The sequence below is a fragment of the Rhinopithecus bieti genome, unplaced genomic scaffold (genome assembly GCF_001698545.2).
Source record: "Rhinopithecus bieti isolate Rb0 unplaced genomic scaffold, ASM169854v2 scaffold_15769, whole genome shotgun sequence".
In the NCBI taxonomy this organism is placed as follows: Eukaryota; Metazoa; Chordata; class Mammalia; order Primates; family Cercopithecidae; genus Rhinopithecus; species Rhinopithecus bieti.
In genome coordinates, this window is record NW_016809129.1 from 3261827 (window position 1) to 3277549 (window position 15723).

The 15723-nt window shown below is 36.4% G+C and overlaps 1 protein-coding gene across 1 annotated transcript in view; it reads left to right on the forward strand.

The window, feature by feature from the left end:
* Positions 1-15723, forward strand: part of PLCZ1 (phospholipase C zeta 1) — a 54872-nt gene that overhangs the window by 19724 nt on the left and 19425 nt on the right. The window contains 3 exon segments of the mRNA XM_017888604.1: positions 4111-4255; positions 11242-11391; positions 14964-15222. Of these exon segments, the coding sequence (XP_017744093.1) occupies positions 4111-4255; positions 11242-11391; positions 14964-15222 (554 nt within the window).

Sequence of the window (15723 nt, forward strand, 5' to 3'; positions counted from 1 at the left end):
GTGGCATAATATAGTGTTTAAATATTAATGTTTAAGTTACTAGTGCTCATATTTCTTCCCTTTCCCTCATCTGTTAATTTTGTGACAGATATAACCATTGTGTATCTCAATTTCCTCATATTTACAAAAGGAAAAATAATATTACTGCTGTATAGTATTCAATATTTTAATGTACCAAAAGATTCTTAAATTTATTTTATTACCAGTTAAAATTCAACTTCAAATAGAAAATGGTAACATTACACAATCTAAAGAAATTACAATAAAAATTATAATATTTTATGCCTTGATAGTTTATAGGAAGTATTTGAAGGAAATTTAAAGATAAATAGATGAAATAAAGTTAAGAGTGGAAATTTCATACCACAAAGTTCTGTAGTTCTGTACAAATTCTAGAATGCCTGGAGAATATCACCTGTAAGTTTCCTAGCAGTCAAAGTCAAGAGAGAAACAGGATTAGTTATAAGGTTTACAATGATCATGAAAAACAGTAGTGAATGAGAGAGCAATTTTCTCCATTTGTTTCTAAAAAGGAGGATCAAAGTGAAATAGTGTAGTGTCCTCAACATCACAGTTAGAGAAGATAAAACTTTCCCTTATATGCCTCCGCATGTAAGTGGTTGGCATGACATTGCGCAATCACGGAAAACATTTTTGCGGGGCACCAAACCATCTAGTCTGAATATGCAGTTTTTAAAGGTTGGCCTGATCCATAGATAAAATTAAAACTATCTAAAGAAGTAGCAAGAGCCAATATTATTTATGAAAAGTTTTCTTTCACAATATAGTTCTTGCTGGTTTTTTCCCCACACCACCCAAGTAGAAAGCTCAAGATTGTTCTCTGGCAGCATTCCAGAGAACTCATACTCTGTGCTGATAAAATAGGCAAGACAATTTACTGTCATCATCAAATACGAGTCAGGAAAGCAAACGTTCTTCCATAGAAATTAAGACACTTTACAAATAAATATTGCTTCTTCTCCAACCTAAAATCTAAATACATAAATAAATCCATAAGCCAAGAAATATATTCATCTGCAATTCTACAAATGTAGCCAAATTTAGAACTTCTGCCAAGGATTAGGTGACCACCTTATTTGCCCAGAGTATCCATGGGCCAGACAAGATTTCTCTATGAATATTCTAGGTCCATTTCTCCAATACAAAGACAATTAGTTAACAAAACTCTGAAGTTGTACATTATAGTGCATTACCACATGCCTAAATAAAGCATTGTGCACTTAAACAAGCAAACAAACAAAAAAACCAAAGCAAATGACCCAAGTGTGGTAGCATGTGTCTGTAGTCCCAGCTACCTGGGAGGCTGAAGTGGGATGATTACTTGCGCCTAGGACTTTGAGGTTGCACTGTAGTCTGGGTGACAGAAAGAGACCCCATCTTAAAATAAAACAAAACAAAGAAAACCCAGACGCATAAAACAAAAACCAGCAAAATTAAAAAACCCTATCCTAGCTAACACGGTGAAATCTGTCTTTACTAAAAATACAAAAAATTAGCCGGGCGAGGTGTCAGGCACCTGTAGCCCCAGCTACTCGGGAGGCTGAGGCAGGAGAATGGCGTGAACCCGGGAGGTGGAGCTTGCAGTGAGCCGAGATCACGTCACTGCACTCCAGCCTGGGTGACAGAGCGAGACTCTGTCTCTGAAAAACAAACAAACAAACAAACAAACAAAAAAAACCCAAACACCCCAAAAGAATTTATTAAGAATTTAATTTTTCTTAATGAAAATTTGACTGGTTGGTGAAGCCTCCAAGATAGATGAGATTCACCAATTCTCTTCTTCTCTAATGCCTTACTTTCTCATCAGGGTTCTTCTGTCTTTTATCTCTATTATTCTCAAGGGGGTATATAAGGTTTCTCTCTCTCTCTCTCTCTCTCTCTCTCTCTCTCTCTCTCTCTCTCTCTCATATTTTAGACAGTCCTGAATTCAGTACATTGCTTAGTGTCATAATTGTGTTATCTATTCTTAGCTATGCTCCTACCTAAGTACTTCTAGGGTCGTCTCCCTAGAAAGGGACTAAATGTGATCTCCAAAGAAGAACTAAATCTAAAAGGTTCATTTTCTTATATGGCCCATTTGGTGCTCTGTGCTTCTGTTTAGAAAAGCTACTGACTTTATATAAGTACTTTGTGCTGGGACCACACTCCCTTCTCCAGGTTGTCATGACTTATGGCAGGGTTTCTCAAACTTTTCAGTTTTTGAGACAGATAATTTTTTGTTGTTGGGGACTGTCCTGTGCATTGCAGAATGTTTAGTAGCATTGTGACCGTTACCTGCTAGATGTCAGTTACAAACCTTCCCCATCTCCAGCTGTGGCAGCCAAAAATGTCTCCAGACATTGCCAAATCCCTCCTGAGGCAAAATCGTCCCAGTGGAAAAGAGTAGCCTGTAGACAGAGGGGTAATTTAATGTACTTATTGGAAAACAAGTGTTAACTTGGCTTTCTATGGAAAAATATCTCTATGTATGACAAGGGAGTTTCTTTAACCTCATTCTTAATATGCATCAATTCTAAGATCCTGGTGTTTCAAGTCAGCTCTCAGATTCAGTTTTGTCTCTTCCAAGATCGCATTTTAGAAGATCACATTTTTCTGCCTTCCACTTTTCTTCTTACATCGCTACAGCTCTCATTTTTTCTAATATAAACACAATAAATATTTACTAACAGTCAGTTTATGTCAAACATGTTTTATGGGCTGAAATTTCAATCCCTGCTCTTATAGAACCAGCACTAACCATTGCCTCATGTTACTGTTGCTGACCCTGTCTGTGGTTGGCACATATTACTACCCATGTCAGGCCAGGTTCATAGATAATAGGAACAACTATACAACTCTGTGTATGTGTCTGTGAAATAATTTAAAGAATTATCTTAATGCTATATCTACATTTGCATGAATCAATAAAACAATATCTATACATAAATCAATAAATTTGAGTGAACTCCTGGTAATTTGGGGCAAATGACCTATTTCATGATGACATACAATGGCCTACTCTGGGCTGGGTATGAATATTTTGAGACATCCCTATTTGCTTATATTCATTATTTTAAAGTCAGTGAAAAATCTGAATGCAATCAGCTTCAACTGACACAGAGTAAATAAAAGCATATGTGCTAATAAAGCATCCTGTCTCTGCTCTCTTGTAGTATGAACACTGAGAATTAATTTAAACCCAGTGGGTACAACTGATTTAATGAACCTAAGATAGAATTTACGTTTAAATCAAGAAACTGATATTTTTAGGCAGAAAAATCAGACCCAGTTTTAGATATCAGTAGAAGTAGAAATATATTTTCCTCAGTTTTGATAAAGCTGTGAATTTATATTCTGAGGCAAGCAAGTCATACTTTTCTCCCAGTGAAATTGCGAGTCGAATAGACATAGATTAGCAAGTATCCAGGCTTCCTTGGCATAAACCTTAATTTTCTCTAGTGCTTACTTGGATTAAAATTAGAGATGGCCTTATGTAAAATGGTTAGACAGAGAAGGATTATTTGCTGATTCACCAGGCCCTCTAGTTTCCATACCGTCTAGCCAACATTGTTTCCAGGGAGCAAGTATTATCACAGTTTATCTTTTCTTTATCCTTCCCTTTCTACCATATACCTCATTCCCCCAAAGCCTGACATGAGGAAAGAATTAGATAAGATTTTATTAATAGATTTTACTATTCCGAGAGGGCTTTGAACATCATCGCTTTTCATTGGTATGGCATTGAACAGTAAATGCCACCATAAGTAAAATTGTATGGGTTGGGAGTAGGGATGTTTCAGAGCTACAACTATGGAGCAGGTATCTTCATTGCTTACTGAAAACCAAGCATGGTATGGAGAGCACAAGAGTAAAACATTTGACTAGAAAGAAAGACACAGTGTTGTACTACACAGACAGTCTGTGTCTTCCTTTATAATGTAAATTTCTAGAGATTCAAAGCTTGTCCTAAAGACAAGTTTTTATAGAGTTTTATGGACTCATTTATGCATTTATTATAAAATCACAAATAGTCTTTGGAATGTTTTAGTACTTTGGTATATATTTTTAATGGTCCAGGAGTAACATTTTATTTTGCGGAAATTTTGCTAGTGCCCTTGTGAAAGGATGCCGTTGTTTGGAGATTGATTGCTGGGATGGAGCACAAAATGAACCTGTTGTATATCATGGCTACACACTCACCAGCAAACTTCTGTTTAAAACTGTTATCCAAGCTATACACAAGTACGCATTCATGGTATGTACATATCTTTTTTCAACTGTCGCTATTTAAACAGAAGCAATTCTAATTTACTTGCTTCAAAATCCTATAATGCTTAGCCTTATTTTAGATGATATTTCGAATTGTGGGTTATGATCCATTAGTAGGCAGTGAAATCCATGTTGTATGCAGTTAAAGGTAGATTTATCGAAGTTAGGTTCAGGTGGTAAGGTACAAGTGTTTCATGGAAATTTTTGTTTACTCGTGTGTGTGTGTGTGTGTATTGTTTCACAATGTAAAATATATTTATTATTGTGGATGATGGCAGGAAAGTTTGAGAAATACTGGTCTAGGTAATAAGTAGATATTTTACCAATATTCAACTCTTTTACTTTCAAGACAGAATAAAATGTGTCAACAATGCATCATTTCAATTAACATTTTATTGACTGTAATGACAGCTATTGATATGGTAAGAAATGTTCAGAAGTTTACTTTGGATTCAATAATTTTTAATTTATTATAGATTCAAAGATATATTTATTCCTAGAATTTAAGCTCAGTGTATGAATCCTACCCTACAAATTGAGCAGGTTTTTGCAATCCCTCAATGTTAAGGAGTTCTAAATAGCACTGGTTTCATTTGTAAACGTGGCTAATTTTGCACCTTCAGATATTTTAAGTTGTTTTTGTAAACTTAACACACTTGATTTCTTAAGTACTTCAATGATAGTACAATTTTACTACAATCAAAATGACTAAAAGAATTCTTACTATGTACTAAAACTATGTAATGTGTACCTAATACATTAAATTTACAAATATAACATGCTTAAATTTCTCCTATGTCAATACATTACATAATCTGTCAACATAAACTTAAAATCACAAATTTATATAAATTTATCTACTATATATTAAAATACAGTACACAATAAATATTCCAAAGATACAAATGTCATATATGAATAATTTCTATCTTAGTGTAAAAACATTGAGAGTATGGCACTGATTCTCCTAAACATGTAGTTTCTGTTATTTCTATATGTATTTATCTCTACTTCAGTCTCTCTCTTGAACTCACACCAATGTACACAACTGCCTATTTGACATTACCACTTGGACATGAATAGGCATATTTAACATGTTTAAAACTGAGCTCCCTGATATTTCTCCAGTCCTGTTCTCACCATGATCTTCCCCATCTCATTAATGACAACTTTCATATGCTCTAGCCAAAACCTTTTTTGCCAACTGTAACCTTCTTCTCCTTCTCTCAAGCCCCTCAATCAATTCTTCAGCAAATCATCTTGGCTTTACTTTTAAAATATATCCTGAATTTAGCTATCTCTGCCCATTCTTACTGTCACTGTTCTAGTCAATCAACATTACCTTTCACTTAAATGATCCCAGTGCCCTCTTCTTTGATATTCTTGCTTCTTTTCTTATTGCCTGCAATCTCATCTCAACATATCAACCAGAGTGATTTTTAGTAAGTCAGACTATGTCATTCCCCTTCTCAAAGCCTCCGACCTCACTCAAAATAAAAGCTAAAATTTGTACAATGACTCACAAGGCCCTCAGTGGTCAGTTTTTCATTGCCTCTTTTAACTCTCCTGCTGCTCCATCCCTGTTCACTTGGCCATTCTGGACTCCTTAGTCTTTTTCAGACATATCTCAAGGCCTTTGTATTTGCTGTTCCCCCTTTATATGAAATACTCTTCCCAAATATTTGCGTGGCTAACTCCGTCACCTAATTCAGAGTGGAAAAATGAATTAAAAAAAGCAGTGACAGTCTTAAAATTCAAAGGCCTTGCAAAGATGAAAAGCCTATAGCTTCCAAGATTTCAAAAAGCAAGAAATGGGCAACTAGATCAGAAAGAGACAAAATGCAATACTTCCTATTCTTTCCAATAGGAAGAAAAGAAGCAACATTATTTTTACTTTCAGATGACATAAGCCTGTCTGTAAAAAAGCCCAACGATTCCACATGAAAACCCTGTTAGAACTCATAAATCAATTCAGTAAAGTTGCAGAACACAAGATCAACATGTTTATATCAGTAGTATTTTTATACGCAAACAGTGACCTAATTGAAAGATATTGAGAAAATAATCTCATTTACGGCCGGGCACGGTGGCTCAAGCCTGTAATCCCAGCACTTTGGGAGGCCGAGACGGGCGGATCATGAGGTCAGGAGATCGAGACCATCCTGGCTAACACGGTGAAACCCCGTCTCTACTAAAAAATACAAAAAAGCTAGCCGGGCGAGGTGGCTGGCGCCTGTAGTCCCAGCTACTTGGGAGGCTGAGGCAGGAGAATGGCGTAAACCCGGGAGGCGGAGCTTGCAGTGAGCTGAGATCTGGCCACTGCACTCCAGCCTGGGCGACAGAGCGAGACTCCGTCTCAAAAAAAAAAAAAAAAAAAAAAAAAATCTCATTTACAATAGTATAAAAATGACATATATAGGAATAAATTTAACCAAAGAAGTGAAAGATCTGTATACTGAAAACTACAAAACATGGATGAAATTGCAGAAACAAGTAAGTGAAAAGATATCCTATGCTCCTGAATCAGAAGATATAAAATAATATTGTTAAAATGTTCATACTATCTAAAGCAATACACAGGGTTTTTTTCCCTTGGGGTGTGGTATTCGTATGTTGTTGAGGCTGGTGTCAAAGTCCCGGCCTCAGAAGATCCTCTCACCTTGGTCTTCCAAAGTGCTGGGATTACAGGTGTGAACAACTATACTGGGCTACAGTATACAGATTTAATGCAATCCTTATCAAAATTCCAATGGCATTATTCATATAAATAGAAAAAGAAAGTCCTAAAATTTGTAAAGGACTATAAAAGACTTCAAATAGCCAGAATAATTCTAATAAAAACAAAGTTGGAGGTGTCACACTTTCTGATTTAAAATTATATTTCAAAGCTATAGGAATCAATACAGCATGGTCCTGTATAGAATAACAGACATATAGACCAGTGGAACAGATTAGAGAGCCTAGAGATCAACCTAAGAATATATGGTCAACCTAATTTTTGTCAAGGAGACCAAGAAGACAAAATGGTAAAGGATAGCATCTTCAATAAATGGTACTGAAAAAACTTAATTTCAGCGTGCTAAAGAATGAAATTAGACCCTTATCTTACACCATACACAACAAATCAAGTTAAAATGGATAAAAAAACTTACATATAAGACTAGAAACTATGAAAACCCTAGAAGGGAACATGGGGAAAATCTCCTAGACACTGACTTTGGCAATTATTTTTTTGATATTACATCAAAAGCTCAGATCACAAAAGCAAAAATAGGTAACTGGGACTACATCAAACTAATAAGCTTTTGCACAGCAAAGGAAACAATCAACAGAATGAAAGCACAGCCTATGAACTGGGAAAAAATATTTGCAAACCATGTATCTGATAAGGGATTAATATCCAAAATTTATAAAGAACTCATACAACTCATTAGTGGAAAAAAAACTTGATTAAAAAATGAAAAAAAAAAACCCTGAATAGGCATTTCTCCAAAGAAGACATAAAAATGGCCACGCAACATTATTAGTCACCAGGGAAATGCGAATCAAAACTACTATGAGATACCACCTCACAGTCTTACCATGTTAGAAGGTCTCATCAAAAAGTCAAAGGATACCAAATGTTGATTAGGGTGTGGTGAAAAGGGAACTCTGTACACTGATGGTGGAAACGTAAATTGGTACCACCAATGGGAATGCAGCATGGAGGTTTCCAAAGAATTAAAAAATAGAGCCACATATGACCCAGTAATCCCTCTTCTTGGTACATACCCAAAGGGAATTAAATAACCATCTCATAAAGATATTTATGCTGCAATGTTCACTGCAGAATTGTTCACAATAGCCATGATATGGAAACAACGTAAATGTTCATTGACAGACAAATGGATAAAGAAAATTGGATATATACAATGGAATATGACTCAGTCTTTAAAAAGAATGAGATCTTTCCATTTACCACAACATGGGTAAGGACATTATGTTAAGTGAAATAAGCCAGACACAGAAAGAAATAATGCCTGATCTCAGTTACATGTGGAATTAAAAAAAAAAAACTCTCAAATATACAGAGATAGAGAAAAAAACAGTGGTTGACAGGAATGAGGTGTGGGGAGGGAGAAGAAAATAGAGACAGGTAGGTCTGAGGCCATAAAGTAGCATATATGTAGGATGAAAAAGTCTAGACATCTAATGTACCCTATGAGAATTACAGTTAATAAAATTGTGCTGTGTATGGTATTCATGCTGAATGAGTAGATTTTAGCTGCTCTTGCCATAAAAATTTAAAAAAGGGTAAATGTGAAATGATGGATAGATGGATATGCTAATTTGATTCACTATAATAACCTTTCCACTATCTACGTGTGTCCCATAACATCATGTTGTGTACCTTAAGTATACACAACAGAATGTATTTAAAAACTCCCAAAGAGCAAGAAGTGAGATTTTAAACAAGGCTTTGAGCAATGGAGAGTCAATGAGATTTCCTAGCTGAACAAGGTGACTCAGTTTTGCAGCATAGATCAGATTAAAATTTAGACTTCCAACTCAAGGTAGTCACTATTCATTTGGAAAAAGAGGACATGAAATTAAATAGATGATAATTATGACTAGGAAAAAACCTTGGGTCTAGTTGCATGAACTTATGAGAATACATACATAAGAAATCTAAGTTTTGAGGGACTTAAATTGCCCAAAAAAATCCCAAAAAACCCACAAGTATGACTCTTAGGTCAGCCTTAAAACAGCCTTTAGTAAGGAAATGCGCTGCAAACATTGCTTGGCTTCCAAGAGAGCAAACTCCTCAACATCCACTTTCAATGTGGCCAAGGAAGATAAAAGAAAGTGGATCTTCCCAGAGGATGGAGCCAAGAACATAGAGAAATGACATCAGTGATATCAGGACCTCATGGAAGAATCCAGCTTTTATTCTGAGCCCCAGTCTCAGAATTATTTATTATATTTGGAAAAAACTGTACACTATTCTGTTGGGGTCAGAGTGAGTCAGTGGACTCACTCTAGTTGAGAAGGTCATTGTATAGGTCAAATAAGGGCTTCCAAAAATATTAAGTTTTAATTCCTAGAAGTTGTAAATGTTGTTTTATTTGGAAAAAGTGTCTTTGTAGATGTAATGAAGTTAAAAACCTCTAGATGGGGAGATTATTCTGGATTATCTGAGCGGGCCCTAAACACCATCATATGAACTTTTATAAGAAGGAAGTAGAGAGAGATTTGATACAACAGAGGAGAAGGCAATGGGAAGATAGGGACAGAGATTAGAGAGATGTGGCCACAAGCCGAGGAATGTGGGCAGCCACCCAAACCTGGAAGAGACAAGGAGGATTCTTCCCCAGTGCCTTCCAAGGGAGTGCAGCCTTACCAGCACCTTGATTTCAGACCAGTGAAACTGATTTCAAATCTCTGGTGACTAGACGGTGAGAGAATAAATGTTGTTGTTTTAAGCCACAAAGATTTGTAGTAATTTTTGTCACAGCAGCCACAGAGCAAAACACTCATACATTAAAAAGACATAGTAATAATCTGCCCTGTTCTGAGTGCTGTGAAAATGCAGCAAGACTTGTGATTCCCTGGCTTGTTTACAAATTGGTAAATTTGTGCCCTGATAAGTATATATGAAATCAAAACAAAGAAAAAAATCCTAAATAAGATCCAATGATGTTTTGTTCCCTATTTTATGGCAAGTTTTGAAGTTATAGCAGTGAGAAAGGGCAGAAAACACCTTTGTAGAGCCACCTTCGCTTAAAAAAACTCCTTTGCTATTAGAAACTGGAAATATCTTTATCTTTGTTTCTATGTCTAAAACAATGAGTTTTGATTACAGAACTTAAAATTGAAAAAGCAGAATATTAACATTTCCCCCCACTCATCAGTGTTAATAATGTTGTTGTTTCATGTTTTAAACTCTCTAAATATTTGTATATTAACAATAAAAATATAGCATGCTACTTTTTGGTAACTTGCTTTTCTTCATAAATCCATAGATAACTTTCTATAGTAGTATAGATATCTCTGTCTTCTTCTTCTTTTTTTATTTTTTATTTTTGAGACAGAGTCTCATTCCATCACCCAGGCTGGAGTGCAATGGTGCAATCTTGGCTCACTGCAATCTCCACCTCCCAGTTCAAGCAATTCTGGCTCAGCCTCCCAGGTAACTGGGATTACAGGCACCTGCCACCATGCCCAGCTAATTTTTTTTTTTTGCATTTTTAGTAGAAACAGGGTTTCGCCATGTTGGCCAGCCTGGTCTCGAACTCCTGACCCCAGGGGATCCACCTCCCTCAGCCTCCCAAAGTGCTGGGATTACAGGTATGAGCCACTGTGCTCATCTTGCCTTCTTCTTAATTGGTCTATATCATTCCTTTATATGGATATGGTATAATTTATTTATTATTATTATTGTTATTTTTGAGATGGAGTCTTGCTCTGTCACCCAGGCTGGAATGCAATGGCGCAACCTCGGCTCACTGCAATCACCTGGGTTCAAGTGATTCTCTTGCCTTAGCCTCCTGAGTAGCTGGGATTACAGGCACACACCACCACACCTGGATAATTTTTATAATTTTAGTAGAGATGGGGTTTCACCACGTTAGCCAGGATGGTCTCAATCTCCTGACCTCATGATCTGCCTGCCTCAGCCTCCCAAAGTGCAGGGATTACAGGTGTGAGCCACTGAGCCCGGCCAGTATAATTTATTTACATAAGTATTCACTGATGGATGCTTCAGGTGTTCCTATTCTTTTGGTGCAAATAGTAATACATTTTTCTTTTAATAGAGATTTAATGGTCTCTGTTTTGCCAAACTCAAAAGTACTTTCAGTTTAAAGAATACTTATTTTGCAAAGGTACTAAACGTTTGAAGTAAGTTTTAAGATACATTAAACACTTATATTAATTGCATTATAATTATTTAGAAGTTTTGATGAATAACCATAGTAATGGTTACTTTTTTAGACATCTGACTACCCAGTGGTGCTCTCTTTAGAAAATCACTGCTCCCCTGCCCAACAAGAAATAATGGCAGACAATTTGCAGATGACTTTTGGAGAGTCCTTGCTTTCTGATATGCTTGCTGATTTTCCTGATACTCTACCATCACCAGAGGTAACATTTTTTTCTGAGAAACTCAGGTTAAGAAAAAAGCCCATGAAAACATGTCACTATTATATTGGCCCATGAAACTGGGCTAGAGACCAATGAAAATGCTTAGTTTTGATCATGTATAGCAGGTTATCTTTGCAATGTTGCCTAGGGAATGTTCTCATGAACATTTAGGTGAATGTATTTCAATAAAAATTATATTATATATATATATGTGTGTGTGTGTGTGTGTGTGTGTGTGTGTATACATATGTAAAACCCACATTTTGATTGTGTCTCCTACCCCATGGGTCCACAATATCAAAGTAATTAGTATTAGGGACCAGAAATTTAGTATGTTTCACAGGCAAAAGTTCTAGAAAGTGGCAAAAGTTCTAGACTATAAATAGAGTCAGTACCCAATATCTCAACAGCTGGGTAGCAGGTTCGCCTTTAAAAAATCTACTCTTTTCAATTTCCCTGTCTCTATGACCCTTTCCATCTTAATTAGAGCATACTGAAGTATTTGCTTTGAAAAATCATGTCCACATCTACCATCAGGACTTCACTTCTCTCTCAGGCTGTCTCTTTATTACTCCCTTTCTATGGCCAGGTGTGGCGGCTCATGCCTGTAATCCCAGCACCTTGGGAGGCCGAGGCGGGCGGATACCCTGAGGTCAGGAGTTCAAAACCAGCCTTGAGCAACATGGGGAAACCCTGTCTCTACTAAAAATACAAAAATTAGCCGGGTGTCATGGCATCCACCTGTAATCCTAGCTACTAGGAAGGCTGAGGCAGGAGAATCATTTGAATCCGGGAGGCGGAGGTTACAGTGAGCCAAGATTGAGCTATTGCGCTCCAGCTTGGGCAACAAGAGCGAAACTCTGTCTTGTTGAAAAAAAAAAGAAAGAAATTACTCCCTCTCACAGCCCAAATTTTCATTTTCTTGACTCCTTGCAACCTATTCAGTCCCTCTTTCTCTTCTAATTACTTCACAGGAAAGTTCCCATCACATTCATCAAATATTTTCTTACTGATAAATTCTAATGAACCTCTTCTAGTCTTCATCTGGTTGTCCTCTCATTAACATTAAATACTGTGGACCTCCACTTCCTTTCCCTGAAACACTTTCTGTTATAACACCACATTCTTTAGCCTTCCCTCGTTCCTCTTTGACCACGCCTGCTTAGTTTTCTTTGCTGGGCCTTTCTCCCTATCCCCCATCAGATTATAAATAAACTTTCTTTTTGGTGAATAGTGTTGTCTAACTGCAAATAGTTTGGTTCTGACATGTCTTCATTTTGCTAGACATAACAATATTTTGTAATATTTGAGTATTTCCTTCTATATTTTCCTTATTATTATTATTTTTGCCAACCTAAAATAATCAAAAGGCTTGGGATTCAGTTAGAAGAATTTATTCAAGTGCAAAGTGTGAGAGTAACTTTCTGGGACACACAGACAGCAAAGAATGGTAGTCATTGCTCCTGGTGTGGGAAACAGTGAAAATTGTTTTTTACAGACAAAAACAGAGGTGCAGAACAGAAGTACAGTATTTTCCATACAATGGCGAACATACAGATTTAAGATTTGATTGGCTACTGTTGATTACACTCTAAGGAGTTTGCTTAACATTCTATTGTAAAGAGGTAATCACAAGGTTCTCTATCTCTAAGGTCATTTAGTCTAGGTTTGAATAAAGAATGGGGAGTCTGGTCAATGTATAACATCTCAACACAAAGGTCAGAAAGCAATGGTCATGCACCATTGAAGAAAAATACAGCTGTATTACATGACTAAGTTTCCAGGGCTGAACTTTTCTCCTTGGCATAATAAATTTGGAAGATCTTCAAATTTTACTTCTTTTAACATTTTATTTAAATCAGTGAAAAATTTTCAAGTGAAAGTGTTGTGACACCAGTGACAAGAAATATAGGGCTGATGATAGAACTGAGACAGAAAAAAACGAATTGTGTGATAAATGGAAAGACCACAGTTCTTTTGCTGCGTAAGAATGCCTACAGCCTCAATGTGTTCAATTGTGGCAGAAAAGAAATAGTAAAGAATTTCGCAAAGTGCTGGAAACATAGCATCAAAGATTAAACCCGAATTATAGCCCAATTCTGGAACTTACAATAATTTTAAACTTTCTTGGAAGAGAATCCCACTTCCTATTATATATGAATCTATTTTTCTAGCATTCCCGTACATAGCTTTCATTCAAATTTTAGCTCCATACTAAAGCAGGGAGGTGCTTTTCAATGAGTAAATGAAGAATTAAAGTTACCGTGTAATCCCAGCTACTCAGGAGGCTGAGGCAGGAGAATCTTTTGAACCTGGGAGGTGGAGGTTGCAGTGAGCTGAGATCATGTCACTACACTCCATCCTGGGTGACAGAGTGAGACGCCATCTCAAAAAAAAAAAAAAAAAAAAAAAAAAAAAATTACCTTATCCTACAATATTCAGTCCTTGTGTGTAAAATAATTGCCTAGAGACTTGTTAAGGAGGCCCAATTCCAGCCCACAATTCAAGATTCTGGTTCCCTCATTTTGAAGCAGATCCTAGGAATGTGTCCCTTTCCCAAGCGCTTCTGATAATATTCTTAATGCACAGGATTGCAGAGTGCATTTGGTAAACTCTGCAGTAGAGAGTATTATAAGGGTCATTCTGAAAGAGGGAAGACCCGAGATGATGGAATAATTTGAATGGATACCCGAGGACGACAAAATGGAAAGGAAAATCAAAGCTCCTTGGAGAAAAGGACTTGACTTTATAACCCAGATTTCAGCAATGCATATAACAGAGCCGGCACTTAAATGTACTTGCTAAATTAAGGAAATTTGGAAAGACCACAGTTCTTTTGCTGCATAAGAATGCCCACAGACTCAATGTGTTCAATTGTGGCAGAAAAGAAATAGTAAAGAATTTTGCAAAGTGCTGGAAACATAACATCAAAGATTAAACCCGAATCATAGCCAAGTGAAAGAATGGAACCAGAAATCTTCGAATTTAGCACAAGTGACACTGATGGTAAATTTTGCTATGCTTCTAAATTTGATGGACAGAAAATATTAAGTTAATGATGTTTATGTGTAATACAGAAGAAATTTGAAGAGTCTTTATTACAAATCTTTAATTTAGTCTATACTAGATGCCAGACACTTACGATAGACATTTTAATATACCTGATTTCATTCAATACTTTTTAATGTTGGATAAGAAAATGACGAGCTGAAGCACTTACTACCAGAAGTTGTAACATTTTAATTGCAATATCATGGTAAGTACTTATATATATACTTTTCACATATTTCAAATTTTTGGAACAGTACCAACTTGTGAAATATAAAAGAAATGGCATATGGTAAGTCTCAATCATAACAGGCTTATTTTTTGGTGAATTACAATCAATAGCATTGTATCACTGTATTCATTCCTTTACTGAGGTGTGAATAGGGGTATGGGAAAAAATGGAGTTCTTACATATCTTTTTACTGTAGGCTAATTGGAAATATAGTGAAACACTTTTCAATGACTGTTACAATGCAAATTGACTTGTAAATGTGTAATTGTTATCTCTCGAATTGTTTCCTTAGGCACTGAAATTCAAAGTTTTAGTTAAAAATAAGAAAATAGGAACCTTAAAGGAAACCCATGAAAGAAAAGGTTCTGATAAGCGTGGTAAGGTGGAGGAATGGGAAGAAGAAGTGGCAGATCTGGAGGAGGAGGAGGAGGAGGAGAAATTCAAAGAATCAGAAATATTCGAATCTGTTTTAGGAGACAATCAAGACAAGGAAACAGGGGTAAAAAAGTTACCTGGAGTAATGCTTTTCAAGAAAAAGAAGGTGAGGTGGTGCTTTGTGAAAATCTTACAAATGAGTGGAAAGTTTTCTAATTTTATTCTTGGTGGAGAATTCTTTTAAATTCTGGAGAAAATCATTTTCCTTCTTATAAAACTCTAGTCTATCATTTACAATTTACTTTGAAAACATTGATGGTGGAAGATGAATTTTTTAAATTGTCTCTTTTCCTATGTTAGCTACTCAAATTTTTTTTTCTCTAGGCTGAGCATGGTGGGTGGCTCATGCCTGTAATCCCAGCACTTTGGGAGGCCGAGGTGCACGGATCATATGAGGTCAGGAGTTTGAGATCAGCCTGGCCAACATGGTGAAACCCCGTCTCTACTAAAAATACAAAAATTAGCCAGGCATGGTGGCACATGCCTGTAGTTCCAGCTACTTGGGATGCTGAAGCAGGTGAATTGCTTGAACCTGGGAGGCGGAGGTTGCAGTGAGCCGAGATGGCGCCATTGCACTCCAGCCTGAGCAACAGAATGAGATCCTGTTTCAAAAAACA